Below are 18,935 nucleotides of genomic sequence, written 5' to 3' on the forward strand. Positions count from 1 at the left end.
AATCTTCATAAGGAAACATTACCAAATCCTGAAAAGAAATACTCACCTGAGACATGGCTTCAAAAAGTTCAATTCCTGTTACCTCCACTTCTTCCTGGCTCCTCATTTGGAGAAGGGCTTTGCCCTCAGACGGCGGAGCTGGGGGAAGAGAAAGAAACTGAATACTTCAATAACTACAGCGCAGAAACCCTCTCTTCCCTTTATCTCCCTCTGTTCTGTCTCACATTCTTTGTCCCCCACAGCCCAGAGCAGCTGCTGGGGATTTATAGTTTACAGCTGAGGCTTCCCCTCTGCTCTAGGTTTTCTGCATAAGCACCTCTCTCTCTCTCAAAACCACCCACTCATTAATAGAGATGTACTAGGGTAGTATATATATTAATACTCTCATTAATCTCCACAATCCTCAATGAAAACAGTACAGTGTCACCATTTAACACATGAAAGCTGGGAGAAGCCAAGTCTTTTGCACAAGTCACACAGCTTTTAAATAACAGAGCCCAGTCTTTAACCTAGATCTGCCCAAGTTATTTGCTCAAGAGGCCATGGCTTAAATAGAAAATATACCCCTGTGAAGAGTCTACGGGACAACACCCATGGAGAAAGCCATCTTCCAGAAAGACATCAGTTTTGTTACAATCAAGTGGCCATGTGGTTCACAGATAACTGGACACAAAAAGTTGTGTCTGCTTAATGTGTACACATAGGGTTTCCTTATGGGGAAAATTTTTGGAATGAGATAGTGGTGATGGCTGAACAACTCTGTGAATGTACTAAATGTCACAGAACGATACACATTAAAACAGTTAAGATGGTAAATGTTACCTTTACTTTACCACAACCACCACCACCTCAAAAAAGAAGCGCTAACTGATGCTAAGGTAGAGATTTGTGACAAACTGCTCATTATCTGCAAAATATTCATTCTCCCCTTCTTTCTCAAAAAAAAAAAAAAAAAGTCACAAGACCTAGGTTCTCATTTTGCGTCATGACAAATTACAGTCCTGGAAAAGTCCCCTGACTGCCCTGAACCAAAGTTTCTTCAATCAGAGAAAAGAGGATAAAAGCACCTGACCGAAAATACTGTACTGTATTCAGGGGTCACCTGAATTCTCTTCTTCTGGCTTCTTTCCTCTGAACTCCACTGCCCACTCAAAGTAGTAATACAGTGATGAAAATAAGAATGAACACTTACTGAGCACTTAGTATATGGCAAGGACTATACCAAGTACTTTACATGGCTGAGCGTGTTTATTCCTTATAAAACAGTCCTATGAATTACATAATATTATCTCCATTTTAAGTAAGGAAACTGAGAGTCAGAGAGTTGAAAAACAAAACAAAACCAAAAACACACACAAAAAATAAAAAAACTGGAGGTTTTGGGATCTGAACGCTTTAAGTTATTTAACCCCCCTGGAAGTCAGCTTCCTCAAATGTCAAAAGGGGTTAGGAATTCCTACTTCAGGGGGCTGAGGGGATTACAGGAAGGCTGGTACAGGGGACAGACGGGCCTCTGGAGTCAGCCTGCCCTGGATCTGGCTCTTCACTTACTAGCTTCAGTGTCAAAAAGGAGATACTAGTTTCTACTTCAGAATGTTGTAAGTTTGGTGTTAACACCCCAAAAGATCTGAGAACTGCGCCTGGCACATGGTGACCACTCACAAGTATTAACTCCTATGACATGCAGCAAAATGCGCCAAGGACAACATGGCTATGAGCAGTGCGTCTTTCCCCTCTCCCTCTTCACTCACACCCTCAGAGAGGAAGTGGGATATTGTTTCCATTGACTAGGAAGTGACAAAGGCTGGAATCCCTCAGCATTTATGGACAGAGCCGTAAATCTCACCTTCCTCCCAAATTCCAGGCCACAGTGACATATGGGAAAGGCTCTGACAGGTTATAAAACAAAACAAAACAAAACACTAACTGAGCTAAATGCTGAGACTCCCTGCAGAGCAGCAGGTAAAGGGGTCATTCTTTCACCCAGAGGCACCTGGTGGGGACGGTTCTCTCTTCTGGGTCCTGGGGGAGAACCACAAAGACCTAGAGGCAGCGGCTGGATGGCTGGGTGGCCCTGGGCAGGTCAAGGTCTCTCCCTGCTCAGCTCCACCCTCTGGGCCCCGCGTTTGGACTCCTGGTCTGTTAGCCTCGGAGGCCGGCGGCACCCTGCTCCGGCACCTGGGGCCCCCGCCACTTTTCCCTGTTAGGCCGTCCGCAAGTCCCCCGTCCCCCTCACCTCTGCACTCAGGCCCCACGGGCTCCGCTCCGCACTGTCCCGCTCCAGGCAGGGCAGGAAGAAATGCTGGGGCGCAGCGACCCCGCCGGGCGCCCTCCCGGGACCTGGCCCCCGCCGGGCTCTCGGTGGGTGGGGGCGGCGCGGGGCTCTCCTCCGGGAGTCTCCAGCTTCTCGGCCACTTACGACCCGCCGCTCGTTCCAGCAGACACCGCCTCCCACACGCCGCCGGGCGCAGAGAGCCGCGCCACAGCCACCCACATCCCTGCCCACCCACATCACACGGGCACCCTCGCCTCACCCACAGTCACGCATTCACACCGCCATCGCACCGGGACTGTTAGCCAGCCAGCCATCGAGTCTCAGTTCATGCTCGCCCCCCACCCGCGGGCCGACCCGAGCGCCGACCCGGGACCAGGAGCAGCTCCAGCCGCTAAGCCGCCGGGACTTTCTCCTCAGAACCTGACCGGAACTACACAAGCCCGGGCTGCAAGTTCCTGCCGGAAGAGGCGTGTCCTCCCGCCGCAAGGCTTCCTGGGAGACGTAGTCCTGGGCTGCGAGGCTTCCAGGGGCGGTTCCTGCCTTCTCACTCGTATCGGTGCCTCCTTAACTCCCTGGTTCGGAACCGAGCTGTCTGGAAGCCTTTTAGCACCGAGTCCGCGTCCCAGAAGTACAGGGCACGCCAATGAGGCGAGCCACACCGCGGAGACCTCTGGGAGCCCTCGCCGGACTCCGAGTGCGCAGGCGCAGCTGTCAGCCCAGAATGCTGAGACCTGGGTCCTAACCCTCGGTGGGACGCAAAGGCTGGGCGGGGGGTCGTAGGAGGCGTGGACTGCGCAGGCGCACTGGGCACGCCTTTAAATGCAGCGCGAGGCGTGGTCGCTGGCGCGCGGGTGAGGCCCGTGAGAGACGCGCGGACCCGCGGAGCCTTAGAGATAGGCGGCGCGGGGGACGGGGTTTGGATTTTGCCTTGTTGCCAGCCTGTTACCGCTCTTTGTGGGTTGTAACTTTCTGAGTTTGTGTGCGTGTGTAACCCTGCTGGGCCCACTCGTGTGTCTGGTTACGTTTTGCCGAGAGCCTTGCGGGGAGCGGCCAAGGGTGACCGGGGAGACCTTCACAGGTTTCCACCCACGCTGCTCGCCTTGCTCGCTGCTTGGGCTGCCGTCCTCGTTCATGGCTTGGTGCATTCCTTTTACCCTCCTCCTGGAGAGCCCTTCCTCGGTCAGGAAGGGGAGGCTGACTTTTCCCTACACCCCCATCTAAACCCTCTTCCCACAGTGCCTTCCGGTTTTATTTCACGCCCACCGTTTCTGAGATAATTTACATACCGCTCCCCCACTTTGTCTCTTCCTGCTGGAATGAGAGTTCGCGAAGGCAAACACCTTTTCAGCCCCATTCAGGGCTGTATTCCCAGTGTTTAAAACAGTGTTTGCACACAGTAGGTGCTGAGAAACATCACAGTCCACACGAGCGGTGCCGTCCCTCACTAGACACCATCACAGCTACTGATTAACACGCCTCGTGCAGGTCACTGTCCAGTCCCCCCCCCCCCGGCTTCCCGAGATCCCGGGTATGGACACCGGCTGAGAGAAAACAGTCAGTACAGCCGTAAAGGTTCATAAAGCTGAGTGCCGGCCCTGCTCTTGTCCCTGTGTCTCCAATCAAAACATAAAGAAATGCGACTGACCTAACTCAGGTAAGCCTGGCAGCTCACCAGAACAATGTGGAATGAATGGGAAGTGCCCAAAAAGAGCTAGAAACGTACGTGTGCTTAAGACAAAAAACACTTTCAACATATACATTCAGTCTTAATTTTGACTCTAGAACTACAAGATGACTTTACACATAAAGTTCTACGAATCCCTTATTTGGTTTAATTTATTGTAGACAGTTTTCCATGGAAATATACATAGAGTAAAACCTCTTTCTACTAACTGCACAACATAGTATCAAATAGCCACAATTTGTTTACTCAATCTGCTCGACAGGACACTAAAATCCTATTTATCACTTAAAAGCATTCTGCAATAAATATTATTTACATCTGTATCAATGGAATAAACATATACCTAGAGTTAATATTTCAAAAGGAATGCACATTTATAATGGCATGCCATAATGCCCTCCAAAAAGGTAGGAGAAAAATTTATACTCTTAATGATGAACAATTACCTTTTTCCTGTGGAGATCTCAGTACTGGATATTATCCACATTTTTTTACCTTAATCAATCTGAGAGCCAAAAATATGTTTTAACTTGCATTTTCCTGGTTAGTGACCTTAAGAACATCACAAATTTTCTTTATTCATTTGAATTCAACTGTGAAATAACTATTTGTATGCACTGCCAATTTCTTCCTACTGCTTTGCATGTCAAATAGTACTTAGTTCATGACGTATTCCTTATTTATATATGTTGCATACATTTTATGTCCCTTGTGTTTAAACTTTTTGTTCTCTTTCTCTTACACATTAATTTTAAATCTTTACATAGACCAACTTACTCTCTTCTTTTATGGCTTCTAGGATGCCATGTCCTAGAATTGTATATTTCTGTATAAGGTGTAAAGTGTGCATGATGCCTTTTTTCAGGGAGGAGGGAAGTGGATAACCAACTGCCGATACATCATTTCCTCAGCATTAAAGTATCAGTTTTAGTATATATCAAAATCTAATGAAAAGAAACCTATTTAAAATTTCCTTGCTATCCTTGTTTAATTAACCTTCCTCATGTTCTTTCAAATAAAGCTGTCGTGGTAAACATATCCTACTGGGATTCTGTTTGGAATTACAATTTTCAAACATTTAAACAATATTAACTTTCATCTAGAAGATGTCATATTTCTTTTATTCAGATATTTTCTATTTTAGAATGTAGTTTAATAATGTCCTTTGCATCCACAGTCACAAATAAATTGCTTTATAGTTTCTTTTCTTTTTGATGTCAGAGTTGTCTTAACATACATAAAAAAATTAGAACATTTGTATATTTTTCTCTGCTCTAGAACAGGGATTGTAAACCTTTTCTATAAAAGGACAGACAGTAAATATTTGAGGCTTTTTGGGCCATGAGTTCTGCTGCAACTACTCAACTCTGCCACTGTAGTGTGAAAACAGCCATAGGCCATACATAAACACGAGTGTGGCTGTGGTCCAATAAAACTTTATTTACACAAACAGGCAGCAGAATGGATTTGGCTCGTAAGTTCTAGTTTGCTAACTTCTGTTCTACAGCGAGAACAGCAAACATTTTTCATAAAGGGTCAGCCAGCAAATATTTTGGGCTTTGTAGGCATGTGGTCTCTGTAACAACTACTCAACTGTGATGTTACAAATATGCAAATGAGTGAGTGGGACTACATTCCAAAAAAATTTCTTTTATGGAAACTAAAATTTGACTTTCATTAATTTTTGCATTGATAAAATATTACTCTTTTCACTTTTTTCAAACATTTAAAAATGTAAAAAAATGCTGACCTCATGGGCCATACAAAAACAGCCAGAAGGACTTAAGCCACAAACCTTAGTTTGCTGACCCCTACTCTAGATCAGTTTACCCCAGGGTTAACGAATCCTTGAAAATTTAGAAGAATTCATTCACAAACCTAGGTGATATTAAATAGATTGTACCTCACCAAGTTTGCTAGTTCTTGAGTTAACATGTCGGTAGTTTTAACTTTATGCATATAAATCTTGCATTTTCTGAGTTCTTTTGTTCCAAGTGGCCTACTATCCCATCCAACAGACTTTCTAAGACTGTTCTCAGAAGTACAGTAAGGTGGAACTTTCTCATGAACAAGGCCACACTACCTTACATTCATGAAGATGGAAAGTCACAACACTAACTCAACATCAGGTCATCAAGTTTTAAACCCACATTGGCCAAACCTCATCACATACCTCGAGAACACCTATTTCTGTTCTAAAATCTGGGTCCTACTCCTGCTCTACTTATCATTTTATTCAGAGCTTATTATAATAACTCTTGAATGTCCAAATATAATGTTTTTAAAACAGCTACCATTATTGTATATTTAGTATGGCCCAGGTACTGTACTAGACACACCTCACGCATTAACCAATTTAAATGTCCTCAACACAAAATGAGGAAGGAAAGAATTATGTTTACACTTTAAAAAAATCACTCTGGCTTCAATGTGAAGAATAAACCTGTAAGGAACAAAACAAATCAAAAGGGCAGGGACATGGTGTCTACACTGTTGGAACAGCCTAGGTGCCATGATGAGGTCTGCAGACTATGGTGATGGGAGTGAGGATGGATTCCAGAGAAATTTGGGGAACAGATCCACAGGACTGGATGAGGAAGGTAAAGAGGGGTGTATTGGTGACTCCCTAGTATGAACTCTCTGATGATGAGCAAAGTGTGCATTCTGCCTGAAAACCTTTTTGCTTTTCTTATAGTTATAGGATCTCTCTCCAGTATGAACTCTTTTATGTTGATTAAGGTGTCCAATTTGGATGAAGGTTTTTCTACATTCCTTACATTCATATGGTTTCTTTCCAGAATGAATTCTCTGATGTACACTAAGAGACTGACGATGGCTAAAGGCTTTCCTACATACACTACATTCATAAGGTTTCTCTCCAGTATGACTTCTGCGATGACAAATAAGGGAAGATTTTGTCTTGAATGCCTTCCCACATTCAATACATTCGTAAGGTCTCTGGCCAGTGTGAAGTCTCTGATGCTGAGTACAGGATGAGTTATCACCAAAAGCCTTCCCACATTCGATACATTTATAGGGTTTCTCTCCAGTATGAACTCTCTGGTGTTGAATAAGGTGTGTGGTTTGGCTGAAGGCTTTACCACATTCTTTACACTCATACGGTCTCTCCCCTGTGTGAGTTTTCTGATGCTGTGCGAGATGAGCCTTCTGGGTGAATGCTTTACTACAAAGCTTACATTCATAGGGCTTCTCTCCTGTATGAATTCTCTGATGAGTGGCAAGCTGTGAACTGATGCTGAAGGATTTTCCACATTCTCCACATTCAAAGGGTTTCTCTCCTGTATGAATCCTCAAATGACTAGCCAGGTGTATATTCTGCCTAAAAGCTTTACCACATTCTTTACATTTAAAAGGCTTTTCTCCAGAATGTACTCTTTGATGTTGAGTGAGTGATGCATGATGACTGAAGGCTTTTCTACACACATCACATTCATATGGTTTTTCTCCCGTATGAATTCTTTGATGTACAGTGAGGGATGAGCCATACCTAAAGGATTTGTGACACACATCACATTTGTAAGGTTTCTCTCCAGTATGAATTCTCCTATGTTGACTAAGTCCTATGTGATCACTGAAGGCTTTTCCACAGTCAATGCAATCAAAAGGTTTCTCCCCAGTATGATAATATCTCCAGTGACGAATAAGAGATGTGTTCTGTATGAAAGCTTTCCCACATTCAATACATTCATAGGGCTTCTTGCCAGTGTGACATCTCTGATGTCGTGCAAAGGATGAACCATCACTGAAGGCCTTTCCACATTCATTGCATTTATAGGGTTTCTCTCCAGTATGAATTCTCTGATGAACAGTAAGGGATGAGCTCTGGGTAAAAGTTTTCTTACATTCATTACATTTGAAAAGTTTTTTTCCTGCATAGATTCTTGTAGGTTTTATTAGCACTGAGTTTTTTGGGAAACTTTTCTTAAGTAAATCACGATTATGAACTTTCTCTTCTGAATTGTCCAAATGAAACCATCTTCCAGGTTTGTTAAATGTACAGTCTCTTTCTTTAGAGAGGATTTTATTATGAGTGATAGTCTCTTGCCTTAATTGTATCCCCTGATCTACCAGCTTCCTTTCAAACAGGCCTTCAGAATCCCAGTTTTCTTTGAAAGTGGAACACTCAAGGTTACTATCTGAAATTCTGTCCATTACCACTTCATCATTTATGTCCTGCTTTGGAAATAATTCCTGGGTCTCACGTACAGATTGCTGGCCTGAAAGATCAAGAAAACAAGTATTTCCTTTATAATGTGCTAGGACAAAGGAATCTCCTAAAAGGAAAAGTGGTAAATTAAACTACTAATAACTACTACATAAATTATGCAGTCTCCAATGCATGTAAGATGATCCTGGACTATGTGAATTCATACAAAACCTAAGGAAGATGAGTAGAAAAAAAATTAAATATATGTGGAATCAGTCACATATCAGAAGGGTGAGAAGCTGGAAAAGTGTTTTGCCACCACAATCACCATGTAATAAACGATATAATAATACAGGCAATGACAATCGCTGCCTTTGTCTTTCCCCTCTTACTCCCTGTCCGCTGGCTGGAAGATCAGTCTTCATTAAACGCCATGTCATCACATCACAAAAGTTGTTCAAAATGCATGGCAAAGCACCAAAAAAGACACTGTACTCTATGAAATTCATTATACCAAGTGAAAGAAGTCAGACACAAAAGGCCACATATTGTATGATTGCATTTACGTGACATATCCAGAACCGGCAAATCTATATATAGAGAGAAAGCAGATTAGTGGTTGCCAGGGGCTGGAGCTGGGGGGTGGGAAATGGCGAGTGACTGTTTATTGGCTACAGTTGGCTGAGGAAACGGTGCTGAAACTAGACATAGTGACAGCTGCACAACGCTGTGAATGTTCTTAATGCCACAGGACTGTACATGGTAAAGTGGTTACACAGTAAATTTCATGCTATCTGTGTCTTACCACAGTGAAAGTAAATGAATGACAACCACACAGCAAAGACAGGTGATAACGGAAAATGCAAGAAAGAGAGAGAGGAAGGGAAGGAAGGAAAGGGCCAAAGGAGAGAGAAAGGAAGAATTAAATAACAGAAGGAAGGCCAAACAAATGTGTTATATGGTACAAATGGGAATAATACATCAATCAATAAAATGAAAAAACTAAGAGTGAAACAAATAAAAAACCAACAAAATAAATGCTTCTAAAAATGAAGATACCACCCAAATAAAACTACTGTACAGCAAGAAATACCAAGTACAAACTTATAGGCTACATTAAATTGGGAAAAGTATTTACCACTTTTTTTTTTTTAACTCAGTAACATTTTATTCTAGCATCATTTAACATCAAAGAAGAAAAGCAGTATTTCCAGAAACAGAAAATAAAATAGATTCTTCAAACAAGAAAGGAGTAAATTATATATCAGATTACAAAGAATTGATATCAGTAAATTTAAAAGCAAATGTTAAATTCTTTTTACCACATTTTTTAGAAAGGATTCATGTCCTTACCATATGACAAGAAAAACAACCCAATGGAAATGTGGGCAAAGTGTATAAACATACCAATAACCGAAAATGAACTCCAAATAGACTTGACTGAAATTATTCTCAACATTACAAGTAATTAGGGAAATACAAATTGAACAAAATATTTTTCATGCAATGGCTTGGAATAAATAAAATATATTAAAAATATCCAATTGTTGAGGATGTCTAGAAACACAGGTATTCTCAAATATTGTTCACCAAGGGTCTAGCAAAATATCCATAAAACTGAATATGTGTATATGTGTGTGTGTGTGTACATAACCATGCAAATTTACTTCTAGGAGAACATCTTAAATATTTTTCCATGTAAATGAGGAGATACATATGAGGACATTCACTTTACCACTCTTTAGTATAAGTAAAAACCAGAACAGTCTTAAATGTTCAAATATCAATAGGAAATTAGTTAGGTAAATTTTGGGATATCCATACACTGTGATACTAAACAGCCATTAAAAAAAAATGAGGTGGAATGACATGTATCAAGTTTCTAAGAACACATATAAAAGAAGAAATCATAAAAGAATTAGACTATGTAAAAATTGAAAAATTTTACATATCACAATTTCAAAGGACTAATTAAAACAAAAGTCTGATTAGCACATGTAAAAAATGATTTGAGACAATGTATCAAAGAATTGATATTTTTATATATAAAAATCACTGGGACTATTAAGAAAACATTTAAGACATGAATAGTTAAATAGGTATAAATAAGGGACACCACAAAAAGACTAAGAGAATAATCAAACTTCAGGAAAAATATTCAACCTCACAAGCAACAAAAAAATTGCTATCATTTTAGGGTATAATCTTTCACTAAGTAATAAGCAAAGTTTTCATGAAAACACCCAATACTATGAGAGTGCAAATAAACTCATAATTTAATCAATGCTAGAGTAATCAAAAACAACAAAACTTTTAGGGTCTAACAGATGTTTATATCCAGGAATATGGATATGAATGTATATAAAAATGCTCATTTTCCACTTACATAAAGACACCTATTGTAACTACATTTTTAATAGCAAGAAATGTAAAGTAACCTACCCATAGTATACCTTACTATATATGTATACTATAATGATGTATACCACATGGAATGCATAAGAAAAACATCAGTATGCATGACTGACTATATTCTCTCATTTCTACTATGTGAAAAATATCTATCTTCCTTGACTTGAAAGGGTCTAAAGTTGTCTGTGCTAACATGTAACTATAAGACATGATTTTCTATTCTTTTTCCAAACATGAGGTAACATAATTATATTTTCTATGACTATTATTTTTAAGGAAATTCTTTTTTCCTTCCCTCATGCATCAGAAGAGGAAGACACCGTCCACTTTAGTCTTCTTGCAATATGACTTCTGCCTACCCTGTCCCAAAAGGCAGTGGGAATAACATCTTCATCTCTGTAATGCCCTATTCGAGATTTTGCAAACTCTACTTCATGCAGTTTATCCATAAGCATGTCTTATCCCCTCAATGAGAATAATTCTTTGATTCTTTACATCCACATGCAAATTCCCTCTTCCCCCAGTGGAATGCCAATTCCAAGCTGAGTGGCTCATTCGAAAACATTTCAATTCATGGTTCTTAGAGGAATGGATTCAAAATTACATGAATCACATGTCATATAATCATGGAAGAGTAAATCTTTAGAAGACAGCCCAAAAGTACCTCAGGGTCGGGAAAAGGTCACTTAAGGCACTAAGAGGGTGATACATGTCCGAGTGGCAAAGGAAAGGAGCTGGAAAAAAAATTGGAAGTGCGTTATAATTAGAGAGAAATGGAAAACATGGGGGGAAAAGAATACTTTTGGAAGCTCAAACTAAGAGACTTCGATTTTCTCTCTAGACCTGGGGGACTTGGTAAAAGTTTTCCACTGTACACATTAGTGAGGATTCAGCCTCTTTGAAAAATGCTAAACTCTCACTTCAGTAGCTTTCCCCCACCACATTCTCCTGTACTAACCTGAGAACAGGTCTCTTGTCTGCTCTTTTTTCCAGGGCTCCTTCCCTTGTTCAAAAAAGAACACCAAATGTGGCTTAGAAACACTATGTCCTGCATGTATGAGAAGAGACAGGATTTGGTCATACTCCTGACATTCCAAAATTGAGAACACTTTTCCTTGATTTTTGATAGAAAAGTAATTATTACAGGAAGAGGCAGAAAGAAAGGTGAAAGACACAAAAGATGAAGCTTCAAGCATAATGAAGCTACCAACTTTCAACTCTACAAATGTTAAACTCTTATCTTAAGAATCAGGAGACAAAATTCAGCCCAGCTCTTCAGAAGACCCTCTTCTCCCCTCCACAATTTAAAGCTGAGGTATGGAAAGGAGGGGTCCTTGAAGACAGTGTTAGATATTGCAGAGGGTACATCCTTACCTCCTGACCCCAGATGACTATGGTTCTCCCACATCACATTCTTACAGAAACTCTTCTGAGCTGGGACTAGCTGTTGGGAGAAGTCTACAGCCACATCCCTGACGGTCACCAAGCCCTGAAACGATACAAATACATTCCTGACCAAACCATGCACGTGAGCTCACAGGGCTCTAGGGGGATGCGCTGTGTCCACACCCCATGAAAGAGGCACTCTATATCAAGAATTCTGACTGGTTCCTGAACATGCCAGGTTACATAATAACCGGGCCTAGTTATATCACATGTGTTTTTGGAAAAAAAGATAAAAACAGGTCCAACTGTTTCTGCCTTGGAAAATTTGTAATATTGTAGAGGGGAATGAACTTACACACAATATGAATTTTCTAATGCTGACCAAAGGCTTTCCCACATTCAATATACACTCAGTATGCCCACAGGGTTTTTCTCTAATATGAAATCTTTGAGTAAGAGTAAGGGCTGAGATTCCAAAGTTTTCTCACATGCATTAAATGTCACGTTTCTTACCCACACAGGTTTGCTTGTGATTCATTACAACTGAATTTTTTACACATTTCTTATGTGCAACAAGATTATGTACATTTTCTTCTGAGGGAATAATCTGTTCTATAAACATTGTATTCAAATAGAAACTTCTCCTGTAGTTACTGCAGTCATAATTTCTTTTCTCAGTAAGAATTTCTTTATTAGGATTATCTTTTGCCTATAATTTATCCCGACTTACCGGCTGCCTCTCAAACAGAGCATCACAGTTCCAATTTCCCCCTAATATGGAACACTCCAGGCTACAGTTTCTAAATCTCTCCATCATCACTGCTTGGGATAACTTTTCTTTACAAAAGTCCTTCAGAGGTAACTTCTTGGTCTCCCGAACAGCCTGCAAGTCTGAAAGACATTAAGAAAGCAAATATCTCCTTTGTAATGTATTAGCATAAAGAAAACTTCCAAAGTGTAGCCAGGTCGATTAAAACCTTCAAAACAGCACATCACTTCAAAAGCTTTTTCACATGGTCAGCAATATTCAACCAACCTTACATTCCTAAAACAAACTTAGCATATCAAGCTGCTGAGATTTAGTCTTTTAATCAGATAGATTCGAGGTGACTGGCAAGGCAGTTTTAAGCTTAACTGAAGTCTCAAGTATTACCAAATAAAAAGCCTGTGGATGGATGGCTAAGAATGTTCTCCAACGTTTAGAGAGGGCCAAGGACCTAAATGATTTCAATACACATGAAGCAAACTTTGCTTTAAATTGTAAGAAAATTTGATAGCATGATTATCAAAGGGAGATTTCTGATAGCTTCTTGGCAACAGATTCAACATGAGTATGAAACAGTGATTCTCAATCTTTATTCCACTCCAGCCACATTTGAGGATAGAAAACTGCCATGGCTATCAGTGGTTCTTTATAGCTGAGATTCTTACATGAAATAGGTGGGTGGTGATGTGGAGGACAAATCCCCCTTACAGAGCCTGTCAGCATCCCTGGAGAAGTGGGATAACATGAAAATGTCCTGACGTTACTGTGACGTAACCCTCTAGAGGCTTCTCCTCAGCTGAAAATAAGAGACCCAAATGATATAGTCAATGAGCTTGCATTAGACATGCCTGTACCACCTAATACAATAATCTTTGGTGTAAAACGTCAAGAGATGACGAGGACAGAGTGAGTCTATTCACTAACTCCATGCCTTGAAACCCATAAAAACGATCCAAAGGACCAAACACAGACAGAAACTTCATCTAAAATGAAACAAGGGAATGACGCAATGTCCATATCCAAAACTGTGATAATCAGCTACCTGCTGGTGTGAAATCTGCACCAAGGTTTGTAAAAATACCTACACTATATTCTGAGAACTCAAGAAGGATGCAGTTCCTATTTAGAGTCTTCTAGGTGGGGCAGCCACAGAATTTATCCTTCAAACCAAAATACCCTTTGAGAGTGAGAGGAGGGGCTGCTGATACTCAGGGCAGGCTAACAGCCACGACTCAGGGCCTTCCTGGGCAAACAGGTTTGAACAGTCACCCTAGTGGGGCAGTGGCTTGGATTTCACTCCAAGTGCAACAGCAAGATATGTCCTCAGGAGGGTCTGATCTGATCTGGGTTTTTCGGAGCAAAGTACTGATAACGGACTGAGGGAGAGGAGATGAAAGTAGGAGAAACAGTTAAGAGATGACACTGGCTTGGATAAAGGATGATGGGGTGCTGGAGCTAGATGGAAGTCTGGTGGAATGTAAATTTGTTTTCTGCACAGAACGGACAGATTTTAGTTCTTTGGTCGCTGCAAAGGGGAAGGCTGAAGGGAGAAGATCTGTTTACTAAAATCAGGATTGGGAGGGGAGATTAAAATTTTTGTGTTCAACATGCTAAAACTGAGGTATTCAGAAATTCTGCATGTGTTTATGGCAGCCTCAGTATTTCGGAACAACCCTCCCTCTAAGAACAATGAGAAAAGCTGGGGAGAAGAATTTGTTTGAAGAAATCAAAAAGCAACAAGACGGTGAAACCCTGTGGAGCCAGGATCAAGGAAGAAGAAAACTCAGAGAGGCGAGCCTGACTTCTGGGCTTAGGGGTACCTGCCCAGCTCGAGGACACAGCCGGAGGCACTGCCTGCTGAAACGCTGGGGGGCAGCCTGTGAGGTGGCTCCTGCTGCTCCCCCAGGGGCCGCCTGTGTGTGCAAGAAGCGACACTTCTGACCCAGACAGGCAGTGTCCTGAATAAAGGCTGACGACTGGGTTCACGTCCCACCAGTCATCACTAGAGAGAGAGGACGACAAGGCAAAGGGGTAAAGTGTTACCACAGTGACGCTGGCAGTGTGGACGATTTCTGTACCAGTCCCATCCTTGCAGCTTTCCTGTAAGCGTGAATTTATTTCCAAATACAAAGCTAAAAACAAACAAATCACCACTCAAATTTCGCAGGAGGGCCTTTTCAAGACCTGCCACCTACTCAAATAGCTGCCAAGGGCCCACACAGTCACTCTTGGGTCAAGGCCTTCTGTTGCAACACGGCTTCGGCCGCTGCAGCGTACCAGCATCTTGAGGGAACTTCTGCTTTTCTCTCCAACATGCAGGGCTGCAACCCACTTCCCACTTGGGATCGAGAGCAGAGGGGGAAGCTTAAAAATAACTCCTGGTGTTAACCCAAGAGCGTGTGAACTGCCAGTGGCAACCCTGGCCTGACGAGGGATATCTGATAGGGGCCCACAGCTGTTCAGAGATGTTCCAGATCTGGGGCAAGCACGTCCTATTCCATGGTAAGTAAAAGGTTTTCAAACCTGCTGGTGGACAAGTTCTTGCTTCTGGTTTCACATGTTTGTTCCTAACCAGACAGTACTTTGTCTTGCATCAATACAGACATACTTTTACCCTCATGCATAAGATCTGGCATTGGCTACCTCTGAAGTGGGTGCAGATATGCAAAACTTTTCAGGAAGAACTATTATGCTAGCAATATTGCAAGAAACCAATTTAACTAGTTTTGTTTGTTTGTTTGTTTGTTTTGGTCAGGAAATAAAATCTTACCGAGACTGAGCTTACATGAAGCAAGGCAGCATGCTACTGATGCGAAATGCTCCACTCTTCCACCTGACTCCCGGGTTTGGTCACTGTGTCTCAAGTGGAGGATGAAGAAGAGTCATTATCAAAGAACATTTAAGACCAGCCTCACTGAAAAGAAGGTCCATATCTAGTTGCTGTTCTATACTCTTGGCTATGAGAGTCCGAGAGAACAACACCTCCAGGTTACCTTGGCTGTCACTGCCATATGCAAAAGGCTTAAACGTTTTCTGAGCGTTAAATGAGCTCTCGTACCACATAACATCGAGGAGAAAGCCTTTGGGACCCATGTTCATTTCATCTCATATGAAATGGGACAACTAGACAGCGGAAGGCTATGATTAGGGATGGCCCTGACCTGACCTTAGCTTCACATCAGCAGGGAAACACCAAGGGACACGCCTTGTGTGGTGCAACTGATATTTCTGGGTTCCTGGGCTGTGCCGACAGTGGTATCGCATAGCAGGAACCAGTGTGTGCAACCCTACCCACAGGTGTGCTGAAAATCACCCCCTGCAAAGTACAGAAATGCCTCACAGGGGCGCCCGTGGCTCTGAAACGCTCGCAGGGTACCGTGTAGGAGTGCTGCTGTGGACGGAACCGTGCCCCCATGCCATGTTCGGATCCTAACCCTCGGTCCCATGGATGTGAACTCGTTCATAAACAGCATCTTCCAAGATCAGTGGGGCCTTGATCCAATGACCTGGGTCCTCAGAAGCAGAGGACTTGTGGACGCAGTGGTAGAGAAAACAGAAGCCATGTGACAGGGGCCAAGGCTGAGCTCTGGGCTCCTGGAGAGCTGCCACTAGCACCTCCAGACTTCAGAGATGGCCCGGCCTGGGCTTCCCGGCTGCTGGACTTCCAGCCTCCAAAACCATGGAGCCATAAATTCAGGCTGTTTAAGCCAACCAATCTGTGGTGTCTGTCACAGCAGCCCTGGCAAACTAAGAGTGGTGCCTATGGATGTGGGAGCCTGGGCTGACTCACGGACACCACACAACAGGTCCGGCCCCCCCGGGTCTCCTGGCTCTCCTGAGGGAAGCTTCCCACAAATGCTATTTTATGAAACCACTGGTTTCTAGCCACAGAGCCCCTCTGCCAGGGGCTGCCCGCTCCAGTACGGGGAAGGGAGCGCCCCAGCCTTGGGGCAAGTCAGCAACACACAGCCACCTCCCCACCTTACCTGATCTGCTCAACTACTCTGAAGTGGCCTTTAGGACAGGATCCTCGAGTCCAGTGGCTTGAGATTTCACTGTAGCCAGCAAGTGTGTGCCCTCACTGACAAGGGAAAATCATATTCTCACATCAAAACTTATTTCTGATTTACCAAGCCACTTAGAAAAGAAATTGCCAAGTTTTATCAGACTGAAAGCTAGGATCTATTTACAGGGACCAGTAGCCTTTAAGGAATTTTAGGAATAAGGATTTTACAAGGGATTCTAATAAGAATAATGATTAGCCATCCAAGAATAATGATTAGGTGGCAAACATTTGAAAATTTGTGTAGCTATAGTCTAAAAGGATGTACAACATAAGCTTTTCACCCCTCAATATTGAACAAGCAATGTACATGATGTTCTTAGCAGAAGACTGGAAAAAGAAATTGAACATCAAGAGACAAACGAGCTCTCAAAGATTTAAATCTAAGATAAAACATTGCTAATATAAACAAAGAGGGAGGCTACAGAAGAAAAACTGACTATTTTCTTCTTTATTAGGTAAAATCTCCTTTGACTTTTTGTCCATCTTAGCTAGTAAGAACTTACTCTCTGGTTTGACACACTTGTTTTCTTCGTACAATACTCACTAAAGAAAAGCCCAGCTTCTGGCCTTGAAGTACAAGTCTCTATAACCAAAAAAAAACACATCTCAGAAAGAGATGAAAGCTCTACAGAAGGAGAAAAGAGTTGTCTCACAAAACTAGTTCAAAGAATTTGCATTTTTAGAATCATGCTATTGAAAACTTTCAGAGAAATATCAATTTTGTTTTCCCTTGCAACAGGATAACCCATGTGACATGTGAGTCACTGTAATTAATTATTCATTGTCACAACTTGTCCTGTTTCTGCCAATATAAACTTTCCCTTGGAAACATGATTTGAACTAAGAGGGCTTATAAGATTCCCAATACTTTGGAAATTGTTGCCATTTTCTGGGATAATAATCTCCAAAAGGAAGCTAAAATTCAGATTCTTTGTCTTACTTGATGACTTGTTGCCCTAGGAATAATGTTGGGTTGAAATCTCTGTATTCCCGAATAGTAAAAATATCACAGCAGCATTTGTAAGAATATTCCATCAAATCAGGAAAACACTCACTAGCAGTCTTCCCTTCTGCCACATATCATGGAAAGATTAAAATGATTAAAAATTTGACTCTGTCAGATGTGAGGATCCTGTTTATAAAAATTAACAAGAGAATCATTCTTCAAGCATGCCAGCAATGGGAGAAACCATAGAGAAATGAACCTACTAATTTTATAACACTGGACATTTTTTTTCAACTCTAGAGGGAACAGGTACCATAAAATTAAAAGACAAATGGCAAATTGAGAAAGATGTATTATCATATAAGTCAAAAAAGACATACTCTTTCTTTCTAACATATACTAGTTCTTATCTATCAATAAAAAAGTAAAGGGATACAAATTGTGATTAGCCAATTGAAAAAATTACAAACACCTAATACATCTGTGATGAGATAAAACCTGTCGATGATAATCAAAGGAGGCTATAAGAATCCTTATATAACTTTTCTTTAAGGAAATTTCTTCTCATGTCCCAAGAAAGAGTCCTTCTACTTGCTCTCCATTGCAATGGGACTTCTGTACACGTCACCCCAAACCCTTCCTAGGTGTCACGTCCAAAGGACCATTCTAGTTCCCGCAGCCTCTACCGCCAGCTCTGGCTTCAACAGTGGAGCTCCGGATCTCCGCCTTGCTCCTCTAAGCACACGTCACCGGTAACTCAGCTGTCCCGATGGCTTTGACTACCACTTGTGTGTGTGAGGATGGAACCCGGGTTAATGGCTCCAGCGTCTGATCTGAAAGCCAGTCCAGTAACCCAGCTGCACGCTGACGATCTTCACCAGGAAGCCCAAAGTCCAAATCTCTCACGGCGCAACCCAAGCTCACCTCCTAACCCCTCACTCTCTTTTGTCTTCTAATTTTAACGTTTCCATTAAAGGCTCTAGCCTTGTTCCTCCCTTCCTGACTTGAAACAGGAATGATTTTTATTCTTCCTCCTAACTCCCAACTGACACTTGTCATACTCAGAACAGCAGTGCCTACTTCATTTAAGCCACAGATAGATATGTCTTATCTCCCCGACCAGTCAGTTCTTGAACGGCTTACACTCCTCTCACCAACCAGACCTGGTGGCGTTACTCAAAGGCTGTAACTCAGTTAACATCAGTTGGAGGAATAATCAACATGAAATAGCC

At 42.0% G+C, this 18,935-nt stretch overlaps 1 protein-coding gene across 8 annotated transcripts in view; it reads right to left on the bottom strand.

The window, feature by feature from the left end:
• The window catches only part of LOC119520942 (zinc finger protein 470), a 40,474-nt gene that overhangs the window by 13,903 nt on the left and 7,636 nt on the right, over nt 1–18,935 (bottom strand). Inside the window, exons 1-7 of one of the 8 annotated variants that reach the window (XM_037818823.1) lie at nt 17,261–17,284; nt 16,678–16,772; nt 13,357–13,487; nt 12,656–12,816; nt 11,914–12,028; nt 11,498–11,587; nt 6,391–8,197 (exon numbers count right to left, since the gene is read on the bottom strand). In XM_037818823.1, coding sequence (XP_037674751.1) covers nt 6,489–8,197; nt 11,498–11,587; nt 11,914–12,028; nt 12,656–12,816; nt 13,357–13,414 — 2,133 coding nt within the window. In that variant the 5' untranslated portion in view covers nt 13,415–13,487; nt 16,678–16,772; nt 17,261–17,284 and the 3' untranslated portion in view covers nt 6,391–6,488. Of the gene's footprint in view, nt 1–46; nt 139–2,534; nt 8,198–10,213; nt 11,274–11,497; nt 11,588–11,913; nt 12,029–12,655; nt 12,817–13,356; nt 13,488–15,476; nt 16,426–16,677; nt 16,773–17,001; nt 17,341–18,935 lie in introns of those variants that run through there. The other 7 variants (XM_037818824.1, XM_037818820.1, XM_037818825.1 and 4 more) reach the window with 7 other exon arrangements.

The sequence above is a fragment of the Choloepus didactylus genome, chromosome 27 (assembly GCF_015220235.1).
Source record: "Choloepus didactylus isolate mChoDid1 chromosome 27, mChoDid1.pri, whole genome shotgun sequence".
Taxonomy (NCBI): Eukaryota; Metazoa; Chordata; class Mammalia; order Pilosa; family Megalonychidae; genus Choloepus; species Choloepus didactylus.